Genomic DNA, 12474 nt, shown 5'->3' with positions numbered 1-12474 from the left:
TTTCAAGAAAAGAAAGAAATTTGTGAGATGTGGAGTGATTTCAGTTCTGAGTTAGAGTCACAGAATGGTATGAAAGTGCTTAGATGAGTCTTACTATTTGAAAATAATAGAGTAGTGACAACTCCTTACTTATTCACTACTAATGTTTCAAAAAATACGCTAGTTCTGGGCAAATTAGACAAACTTTCTTACATATCTCTAGTGAAATTTTCCTTGAATTAACTTTGAAACTCAAGTTACATTACCCCAATAAGCTTATTTAACGAAACTCTTTAAGCAGTCAATTGACCAAACGTTTTGAATAGATTAATCTTTTTGGAATATGTTCTAAGATTTCAGGCGCAATCAAATTTTGGTGAACTACTTAGAATTGACCGTCCTAAATTGATCAAGCGGAATTGTGGCCATATAACCCGTATTGCCAAAGAAACAGGCGACCATTTACTTCGAACTGCTTCTTCCTCGTACAACTTTCGTGGGATTTGGCTGGTTTTCGAAGACCACATGGTCGATGGTTGTTTTGGGCTCATACGCATAGATCAACGATTCGTCACCTGTGAAGGTTTTGTAGACGTATTTTCAAGCACCGATATCGAAGTTTTTAACATTTCTTCGCACTAATTGACATATGCCTTTTTTGTCATGATTGTCAAATTGTGCGTAATTCAACGAAAACAAACCTTTTTTAACGGTAAGCTATTCTTGCAATTTCGAATGTATGCTGTTGAAAGAAATGCCCAAGGATGCCTCTATCTCATGGTATGTCACATGACCATCTTGCATTATATGTTCAGGTACAACATCAATGTTTTCTGGTACAACGGCCCTTTTTTTGGACGACATTCACGGAATTCGACTTTGAGCGAGTGTGGGCCATGACTGAATTGAATCGACCAGTGTTTCTCAGTGATATAGGATTGCCATACAAAGATTTAAGTTCATCAATGACAAATCACACCGAAAATTTTATGGTCATACGGAAATCTTTAAGAGTTAATTCTGTATTTTTGTCAAATTAGTTTTTCCAAATCATTGTAAACAACACAAATTATGGTCGTGGGCCAAAACATTCTGAGTGCGATTATGTTTCGAAATACCACACTTTCCAATGGAAGTGCCAGAGTGGACCTGGTAACACTTGGTGTTGCCGGGGTTAGAAACTTATTGGGTTGCCCAAAAAGTAATTGCGGATTTTTCATATAGTCGGCGTTGACAAATTTTTTCACAGCTTGTGACTCTGTAATTGCATTCTTTCTTCTGTCAGTCATCAGCTGTTACTTTTAGCTTGCTTTAGAAAAAAAGTGTAAAAAAAGTATATTTGATTAAAGTTCATTCTAAGTTTTATTAAAAATGCATTAACTTTCTTTTAAAAAATCCGCAGTTACTTTTTGGGCAACGCAATATATAGCAGCCTTTGTATGAATGAACTTTTATGAGATATACAGTGATTTTAATTTAAATATAGAACTCCAGAATTGTTTTATCAACATGCTTTATTGGGCATAATTTTTACCAAGGAAATGGTGTTTCTCCACTTGCTATTGATGAAAGATCTAAATTTCTTTATTTTTGTTGAACCCGACCAATAAGCTGATTTGAAGAAACAATCCATCCACAGTCTATTTGGCCTTATGTTAGGATAGATTTACAGGGAAGAATTGTGTTCTCTTCGCAGAGTGCGATGTTTTTTCAAAGGCCATTGTTTGTCATTACTTATAAGAAGTTTTTCTTATCAAAGAATTTTTCTTATCTAGAATGCCGAAAAAGAAATCACTTTTAACTCTCAGTATGGTTCAACATAAACCAGACTTTTTCAAATAGTCGGAACCAAATTTTCCCAAAGAGCTGATTCGGAGAAACACCAAACTTTCTTGGTCCTAACGTTGGATTGGAAAGAGTCATCTCAAAGAATTGCATCCTCTTTTCTTTCCAGAATGTCATGTAGTTTTTTTTTTTTCTTTCTTAAGAAGGTTAAGGGTGTCCTTATAACAACTTTGCCCATAGCAAATCTCTTTTAACTGCCTCTTCGGTTCAGACCAGACAGAGTTTTTTTGTTGTTTTAACTCTCTCTTTGGTTCTTGTTGAACCAGACAAAGCTTCTTACTCAGTTCAAACTTTAATGAAAATTCGCGAATTCCAGAATAAGCTGATTTTAAGAAATTTTACATTTCCTTTAAAGACTAAGCTCACTATCCTATTGCGATATCGCTCTTTTGCGTATAAATCACAAATTTGTATGATATTTCTAAAAATAATTCACACATGTATACATTTTTTTTCTGAAATTGTCTTCCGATCTATTAGATCTTTTCTGAGAAGTCAGAATAGAGCCTCTCATACAAGTTTGCCTTAAATAGAAAATTTTTTGTATACATTTTTTTTTTCGGAGAATGCCTTTCGATCTATTAGCTCTTTTCTGTGAAGCCAGAATAGAGCCTCTCATACAAGTTTGCCTTAAATGGAAAATGCGCGGTGAAACTCCCCAATAAACTGATTTAAAAAAAAAAACTTTAGGTTCCGTTGGCACCTATAATAAGTTCATCTGATAGACACTTTAAAGACTAAGCTCACTATGATCACTGTTCCCATTGTGATATCGCTCTTTTTTTTAATGGTTTGGTCAAGCTTGAGCCGAAACTGAGATCAAAATATTATTCACATCTAAGCTGGCAGATTTGTGGATCTATGCTATTTCAAGATTTGCAAAAGTCTTGGTATGGGTTATCCATTCAAAGCGACTGTTACAACAGCAACGAAATTCCTTCCATGTAAACACTAAAGGATTTTTTATAATTTAGAGCGAAACCTATGTTCCGCCAGTTCAAACGTTGGATCCTTAGCTTTCTATTTACTCCCTAAAGTCAAACAAAACCACTATGGGCATCAAATTACCTCATTTTTTTCAAAATCAAAGATAACTGCAACTGTTTTACCTATTCTCCTGATATAACCTTGAGAAATGTGTAAATGTGTGTGTTTTTAGCACATTCCTCAACAGAGAATCTTATATTCTCTCCTTTCTTTTCATTCTCCGCAAAAACCATATAAACAATCCTACACATAATTTCTGTTTTAATCTCTAAGATATTTTGTGGAAAACCCCAAAAGAAAACATAAATTAGCCCTCTGCTCTACTGTGTTTCTCTTAAGGAAAATGATAAATTAGGTAAGGAAGGGAGTTATAGTAGATAGGTAGAGGCTGGCTGTCAGAGGCTGCTACATATGAATATGCATGTGGGTGCTTGCCTTAGTCTCAGCTCTTTTTCTCAAGAAATTTATGTGAGTGAGTTTAGGATACCCAAAACACAGACAAACACATTTAAACAGTACCTAACACTGACTAACTTGTGTTCTCTATGATTGTGTTGTGTGTGTGTGTGTGTGGGTGTTGCCTATGCTGGCGCATATTATATACATATTAAAATGTTTATGTGCAACTTACCCTTAAGGGCTGTAACTATTCGTAATCCATTTAATCCACTATCGGCTAATAAAAATACCAACAATACAATAGCCAACTGCATTGACATCAGGCTAAAATGCTTAGTAGACATTTTAGTAGCTATTGTTGTTGTTGGCATTGCTTTTGTTGTCTCCTTCTCCGATTTGGATGCCAGCACTGTTGTTGTCTTTACTGATCTCAAAGAGGAGTTCTTGCATGTAGCTGTTGTTGCGACGGCTGCTGATGCATTTTGTCTGTATGTTGTTGTTGTTTTTGTTGTCTCACTAGTATTTCTACTTGATGTTGGGTTTATTCCATATGTTCTTGTTTTTCTATTTGTTATTGTCATGATGCCTTTAGCTTCGATTTTGTCGTTATTTTTGTTTTCGGCGACATGAAGATTATTTCTAAATTTAAATCCACCAACCAAATGCTGCTTAAACATAGGCATCTTATGGTTATATATTACCGTTTGAATGCGTACGTACATACGTACGTATGTTTGAATGTGTTTGTTTAAATGTGCACTCGTCGGCCTATGCTTTCTTGAAATGTTGCTTTAAAATTAAGTTGGTGTTGTCAGATCACTTGGGTTCTTTATACGAAACGATTTTTTTTGTTTTTTGCTTTGTGATGATACTAAAACAAAACACAAACTCTCATAGATCAACAATTTCCTGGGATGTTTTCTTTGCTTTTGTTTTTCTTTATTTTGGGCTCACTTCAATCACTCTGGTGATATTTAAATGTCGTTTTTTATAGACGTTTATAGAAATTTAATGACATCTTGATGGATATATGCATGCATGGCAACATTTTAAATGTTGCCTGCGACGTTAGGGACGTTTTGATGCGTTTGCTTGACGGTAGCAAATGTTTGGCTGGGCGCTATAATTCTGTTAACACTTTTATTTAAAGCATTTTTTGATTAGAAATAATTTGAGGTTGTCAATTTTCGAAAAACACTTAGCTATAAAATTTATTTGTAATGGGCCTTGCCATAATTTCATAACACTGATTAGCTTATTTTTAATTTGAATGGGAGGGGGGGTTAATTTTAAAATCTTTTAGTTAAAGCAAACACTCAATCCAATTCTCGCTTCATTCTTTGTGCACTTTAAATATTCTTGTTTTACACGTTAATTCTTATATGGGGTCCCCAGACTGAATGGCACAGGTTTTTTTTCGAATCCCCCCTAAATTCTATTTTCACTGCACAAAAATTTCGGTTTTTATCTCTTTCTTATTTTAATTCCCCATATGAAAGAAAAAGATTCTGCATTGTTTTGTTTGTTCGCTGGCACTGCTGCGCTTATTGCTTGCTTGTTGTTATTCCAAAAAATTTTAGTTAAACGAACGCATCGTCTTGCGCTACCGTTTTGTAAATCAACCAAACCGCCCGGCAATCGTATTACAACTAAAATCATCCACGATTGCACAGTTCGGTAAACATGGCATACGCACACACTCTCTCACACACACACACACAAGAGTGTTAATATTTCCACCAACATATCCCACGATGTTACTCGCCACTCACCCGATTATTGTGTGTGCTATGCTGTTGTTATTGTTCTCGGTAGGGCTGTTTGTTGAAGAGCTCCTCGTTTGTTTGGCTACCTAAATAACATAACACAGCATAGCAGGGGAAACAAACGAAGAGTGTATTTTCTTCGTTTCAATTCCGTTGCGTTCGTGTGTGTGCATTGAGTATTTGTTGTGGATTGTGGATGTTCTTGTTTGTTGTTATGCGACCTGCTGTTGCATGCAAGTCTTCTTTTGTTTGGTCATGTGGTGGATTGTGTTCTGTTGTCAGTGGAGTGCGTATGCTTAACAAACACTCACTTGTTTACACTTCTCTCTGTTTCATTTTTCCAATAGGTTTCCGTAAAAACTTAAATTTAGTCTCCCACTCTCGCTCTTTATCTCTTGGAGGAATGAAATAGAATTTGTTGATAAAATGTTTGCAACAATTGAAGCAAATATATTGCAATGCAAAGCAGGTGCGAGAAAAGCAACAACAGATAACAAGGAAATGAGTTCTATGGCTGGGAGAACTTGCGAATGCAATAATTCCATAGTGAAAATGTCAATGAAATGTTTTATTAAAAATAGAGAAAATTTTATTAAAATTCCGTCTTTATAGAAAATTAGAATCACATTTTGCCTTTAATGAAATTTTGTTTTTGGAAAAAATTCATAGAAATTTTAGCTTAAAAAAAAGGTTATACAAATGTTGACCTAAATGAATTTCATTTTTCAATTTTTTTATGCTTGTTAGGGCGAAGATCATTCAATTTTACAATTTTTGTTTGTTTCTCTTTGTATGTTGTATTTGAATAGTATTAAAAGCGAAAACGCATATATGGTACAATTACCACTCTCGACAACCCTGTCTATTAGCTGTACTTTTCCCAATGCATGTATTTTTGTGTAATGACAGATATTCTTTCTGTGACAAATTACACTTCTTCCGTACTACACATGATTTTGTGCATCTATTTTAAGTTGTATTGATGGCTTCGAACGCTAAGACAACGGCAAAGGCTCACGGTGTTGCCCGTGCGCCCAGGTTCGAATCCTGGACGTACTCTGCCGATTTTTTTATTTTTCAGGTTTTTTTGCCTGTTAGGGCGAAGATCATTAAATTTTACAATTTTTGTTTGTTTCTCTTTCGAGATGAGCTCAATGATGGAAAAGGAAAGCCAAAGAAAGAATTTCTTAAAAATTCTCCCATTTAAAGACAGTTTCATGGAAATTTTGTCTTGAGAGGAAATTTCATGCGTTTTTTGTGAGATTTTTTTTTCTTATTTTGTTAACTAGATGTTTGTGAAAATATTTAGAATAATTAAAATGTAAAAGAGAAAAAAGAGAATTAATGATGTAACATTTTCTGCAAAAAAAAAAAAAAATCTAAAATTATGATTGCTTGCGAATAACTTTTAGACTAGACAAATCAATCTCCGGTGAGAATGAAACCCTCGACCGACGCACTGGTAATACGAGCACGTCACCAACTCGACTACCGGGCGACCATCTGTCCATGTTAATATGTGAACGTAAATAGTTCTATATTTATATTCGCCCGATTTTAAGATGTATTGCAATAATGTAACCAATATGTTAACAGATCCTCACGAAATTTGCATTTATCATTATCTTGTTACAGTTGATATTTGTATAGTAATTTTTCTTAAATCGATTCAGATTAAAGTATTTGTGTCTCCCTATAGACGCACGGCTGAACAGAGCAGGAGGTCGATCATCTCCTCCTCACGAAGACATCATCCACAATAGTCGTTGTGCGGAACTTCCATGCGTGCGGTATCGTAATCAGTGGTTCCTTATCAAAGGCCAACAACTCCATTGTCCTGTTTCGATAAATGGCAGTCCAGAGTGTTCTGGCAATCCCATATCCTTCCACATACTCCCACCTCGCGACCTATCTCCTTTGCTATGTTCAGTAGTTCGACAAAAGGCACGTGTGGAAGACCGGCCACAGGTCTGCGTGGAAGATCCCCTTCTGACATACTCGTTTGTCTTCTGCTTTTCCAGAACACCGATGTGTTCGAGAACCCAGGGCAAGACAAAAAGATATGAACAAGGAAACCGTTCAGCGCCCCAAAAAACCCACAACGCACTTCAACATCATCGTCCTTGAATTTAAGGCGTAGAGGGCCGCCATACTTTCTACATATATCCTGAGTTTCGAACGTGACAGGAACATCCTCCGGATCTCCTTTGCGGCTAGCGTTATGACATAAACCCATATCGATTGTTTCCGAGTAAGCCCCCAATCCTGTCCCTGACTCCATCCTGGAGTCATCAGTAAATATCGATGTCTCATCGAACTCAAACTTAGCATCCGCCTCCCACAGCTCTTTTATGGGAAAGCGAATCTGGAATAACCTGTCTCAAATCGGTTTCAGCGACACGTAGCCTGAGGCCCTCTTCATCCTACCTTCTGCATCCGTGGCCTCCATAATGGAGCAGTGGCCGTGTCCGCCTTCTCGTAACATGCCAAGTTCCCTCAGCTTAAGCGCTACTTTAGCGGCACAGCCCCGAATATATATACCTTAACAGGTTCAGCATCGTTTTCAGACCCGCCTGCGGTGTGGATATTAATGTCTTGTGATCCCAACGAACGCCAATATCTGTACCTTCCGAAGTTCGTTCGGCCATATACCCCCTCCACAGTCATTCACCATACCAGTGCTCAGCCTAAGCGCTACTTTGGCGGCACAGCCCCGAATATAAATACCTTAACAGGTTCAACATCGTCTTCAGTCCCACCGGCGGTGTGGATCTTAACGCCTCGTGATCTCAGCGAACGCTAGTATCTGCACCTTTCGAAGTTCCTTCGACCATGTACCTTCTTCACAGCCTCCCACCATACCAGTGCTCCATATGTCTGCACTGGCCTTACAATGGGAATGTACATTCAGAAAATCATGTTCGGGTTAACACCCCACTCTCTACCGAACATCCTTCTGCAGAAGTAGAAGGTGCACATCGCCTTTCGGCAACTATCCTCCGTATTCCTTTGTATCTAAGTATTTCGCCTCCCTTGAAAACTGCAGGGTTATCCCGCTCAAAGACGGGAGTCTGAAATCTGGTATCTAATATATCCGAGTGAAGAGCACCAGCTCGGTCTTCTTTGGGTTGATCTTCACTACATTTCTAGTAGGGACCTTAACATAATCTCGGTGGTTCTCGATAGATATCTGCCTCAAATCAATAGTACGACGTCGTCCGCATATGCAATTAGTTTTACGCAATCCCCATTGAGATCCAATAGGACTTCGTTTATCACCAGGTTCCAGAGAATCGACAAAAACACTCCGCCTTGAGGCGTTCCCCTTGTCACCCGCTTTATGATCACACTTTCTCTCAAGTCCTCATTAATAATCCTGTCGCGAAGCATTTTACCTTACACCGGGAGACTGGTTGGATTCCCGTGGGGTCTTGGGCGGCGACTATCGACCCTATCTCAACGTTATTAAATGTCCCCACAATATCGAGCATATCCACCATTGTGTACTCTTTCTGTTGGAGAGACATTTCGATCTCTCATGCCACTTCATGTACGGCCGTTTCCACCGACCTTCCCTTGAGGTATGCATGTTGTGCCCCAATGTCTTTGTTTGTTTGTTTGAAAGATAATTTCTACGAAATTGTGTTTTTAATGAAAATTTTAATGAAATTTTGTCTTATGCGGAAATTTTCAATAAAATTGTATCTGTAGAGCAAATTTTAGTTATATTTTGCATTAGAGAAAATTTCCATGTAGTTTTGCCCTAAGAGAATTTCGGAATAAAATTCTTTCTTTGGAGAACATTTCAATGAGATTTTGTATTTAAAGAAAATTGCAATGAAATTTGTCTTTTAGAAAGAATTTCATTGTAATTTTGTGTTCAGAGAAATTTCATGGAAATTTTGTGGTTAGGGAAAAATTAATGGAAATTTTGTGTTTTTCATGGAAATTTTGTCTTTTTCATGGAAATTTTGTCTTTTTATGGATTTTTTGCCTTTAGAGTAAATTTTATAGACATTTTTTCGTTGGTGGAAGTTTTATTAAAATTTTGTTTTATTGAAATGCTTTTCATTTAAACACCTCTGCGGATGCGAGCGAGTGGAATGAGTGAACAATTCACCTTGTGTTGAGAAACACAGCAATATCAACATGCATCCATCAAATGATAGTAACATCAACATGTTTCTAACAAACCAAATGTTTATCAACCATGAATACCGTCAGTCTGTCAAATGACTTAAGCAACGAATCGAAAAAATTGTTGACTGCAACATTCTCTTTCCTTTGCCACTGATTGCATTTTGTTGTTATTTATTTACGATAATGTTTCGTAAATTTAAGTACGCCCAATGTCTGTTGCTAGCGACCTGAAGTCAGGTTTAGTTGACATCACAAAACCCAAACATGTCTGTCATTCAGTTTTGTCTCAAAAACAGGTTGGTTGCGCATGCGAAGCGCCAACGTATGTTTTCATTGAATCGTTTGTTTGTGAAGTGTCATGATGACCGCCTGATAAACAACTAATCAATAGCTTAATCTGGGTTTAATAGAAATGTTTATTGGAATTAAAAAAAGTTTAGGAGACATTTTGCAGAAAACCACATCTATCGAAAAAATCAAAATCAAATATTTTTTTTTACAAATATACCTATTTTGGGGTACAAAAAACAAACATACAAATTGAAAAATTTATTTTTATACATTGGGGAATGTTGGTCCAGATTTGCCGGTTCAGATTTGTATATACCTATCTACTTTTTGAGGCATTTTTGTGTTACCTCAATATTTCTCTGGTAATTTCAAAATTTTACACAAGATGCTCTATTCGATGTCCCAACATCAAATCCTCCCCCTTACCACAATTTTCACCACAATTGCCAATCTCAAAACCCACCCGAACCGACATTTTTACCTACTGGGACAATATGGGTATCAAATGAAGTAAGAGTAGAGTACGAACTTGGCATAATAATGTCACCTTAAGTGTCGGGGGGTCACCACCACCAAAAACACCACCCAACAGGGCACTTTTACCGCTTTGGACAATATGGGTATCAAATGAGAGTTATTTAAGAGTAGAATAGGTAATAGGCACAAAAATTTCACCTTAAGTGTCAGGAGGGTTCCCCATCTCCATAAACATCCTCAACATACCCCTTATCCTAAGGTGGTGGGTATAAAAAAACTAGTAAGGAAAGGCAAAAGTCGGGCGGTGCCGACTATACAATGCTCTACACCACCTAGTGCATGTAGTACTTTTTATATGTAAAACTTATCTCGAAATCTAGTCAGACTTTAATTTGGATACCAATTGAAATTGCAATTTAGAACCTTGTAAGATTTCCTACCATAGCACAAAAGATTTGGATTTCCACATCTTTAAAAGGCCAAGATTATATGGGATTTATATAGAAAGCTGTGCCAATTTTAATGACACATACTGGGGCATGAAATAGAACATCTCACGCCCTATATTGTAGAGATGTGAACAAAATTGTGGGTTTTACTGCCATAAAAGTCCATATCGGATGAAATATACACATTGGAGCTATATCTAAATTAGGATTGAATTTAATGAAATTTTGCGCACGTATTAAAACGTCAATTTAAACGTCTCATGCAAAATCGGACGAAAATTGTGGCATCTACAGCCTTAAAAAGGCCAAATCGAATGATGGATATATATGGGAGCTATATCTAAATCCGAACCGATTTTTATGAATTTTTGCACACATATGAAGACGTCAAATAAAGCACCTCGTGCACAATTTTGTGAAGATCGGACCAAAATTGTGACTTCTACAGCCTTAAAAGGCCAAATCGAATGAAAGATATATATGGGAGCTATATCTAAATCTGGACCGATTTTTATGAAATTTTGCGCATACTTTAACACTTTACAAAAACGACTCCACGCCAAATTTGGTGAAGATCGGACTAAAATTGTGGCTTCTGCAGCCTTAGTAGTTCACATCGGATGAAATATATATATGGGAGCTATATCTAAATCTCAACCGATTTTGATGAAATTTTCCGGATATGTTAAGACCAGTAACAAAACAGTCCGTGCAAAACCTTGTACAGATCTGTTGAAAATTGTAGCTACTACAGCCATTTAAGTGCAAATCGAGCGATACATATATATGGGAGCTATATCTAAATCTGAACCGATTTTTATGAAATTTTGCACACATATGGAAACGTCATACAAAACACCCCATGCCAAATTTTTGTAATGATCGGTAAAAAATTGTGGCTTTTACAGCCCTAAAAGGCCAAATCGTTTGAAAGGTATATATGGGAGCTATATCTAAATCTCAACCGATTTTTATGAAATTTTCCAGATATGTTAAGACCACTAACAAAACATTCCGTGACAAATCTTGTGCAGATCGGTTGAAAATTGTAGCTACTACGGCCATTTAAGTGCAAATCGAGCGATACATATATATGGGAGCTATATCTAAATCTGGACCGATTTTTGTGAAATTTTCCAGATATATTAAGACCAGTAGCGAAACATTCCTTGCCAAATTTTGAAAAGATCGGTAAAAAATTGTGGCTTCTACAGCCTTAAGCGGCCACATCGGATGAAAGATATATATGGCAGCTATATCTAAATCTGAACCGATATTCATGAAATTTTCCACACATATTAGGACGTCAAATAAAACACCTCGCGTAAAATATTTTGAAGATTGGACTAAAACTGTGACTTCTACATCCTTAAAAGTCCATATCGGATGAACGATATATATGGGAGCTATATCTAAATCTGAATCTAATTTCATGAAATTTTCCACACATATTAGGACGTCAAATAAAATACCTCACGCAAAATATTTTAAAGATCGGACGAAAATTGTGGCTTCTACAGCCTTAAAAGTCCATATTGGATGAAAGATATATATGGGAGCTATATCTAAATCTGAACCGATTTTCATGAAATTTTGGACACATATTAGGACATTAAATAAAACACCCAATGGCAAATTTTGTAAAGATTGGACGAAAATTGTAGCTTCTGCAGCCTTAAAAGTCCATATCGGATGAAAGATATACATGGCAGCTATATCTAAATCTAAACCGATTGTTTTCAAAATCAATAGTGATTGTCCTTGGGCCAAAAAAGTGACATGTGCAAAATTTCGTGACAATCGGACAACAAATACGACCTGCACTTTGATTACAAGTGCATATGGACTCACAGACGGACAGACGGACATGGCTAAATCGAATCAGAAATTGATTCTGAGTCGATCGTTATACTTATCAATGGGTCTAGCTCTTCTCCTTCTTAGCGTTGCAAACAAATGCACAAATTTATAATACCCTGTACCACAGTAGTGGTGTAGGATATAAATATGAGTGCAAAATTTTGGGCGGTTAGCTTCATTCGTGCCTTTTAGCACTGAAATTTAAACACCTCGTCTATTTCCTCTCCAAATTTCACACACAATTCGTACAAAGAACACAGACTTGTTTCCACATTTTTGTG

The 12474-nt window shown here is 36.7% G+C and overlaps 1 protein-coding gene across 1 annotated transcript in view; it reads right to left on the bottom strand.

Annotated features, from left to right (window-relative positions):
* LOC106088821 (protein sax-3) overlaps window positions 1-4465 on the bottom strand; it is a 164105-nt gene extending 159640 nt beyond the window's left edge. The window contains exon 1 of the mRNA XM_059365141.1: window positions 3443-4465. Within this exon, the coding sequence (XP_059221124.1) occupies window positions 3443-3932 (490 nt within the window). The 5' untranslated portion in view covers window positions 3933-4465. The remainder of the gene's footprint in view (window positions 1-3442) is intronic.
* Between the last annotated feature and the right edge of the window lie 8009 nt (window positions 4466-12474).

Source organism: Stomoxys calcitrans, chromosome 3, assembly GCF_963082655.1.
Source record: "Stomoxys calcitrans chromosome 3, idStoCalc2.1, whole genome shotgun sequence".
In the NCBI taxonomy this organism is placed as follows: domain Eukaryota; kingdom Metazoa; phylum Arthropoda; class Insecta; order Diptera; family Muscidae; genus Stomoxys; species Stomoxys calcitrans.
This window is presented reverse-complemented; position numbering and strand designations above follow the sequence as displayed.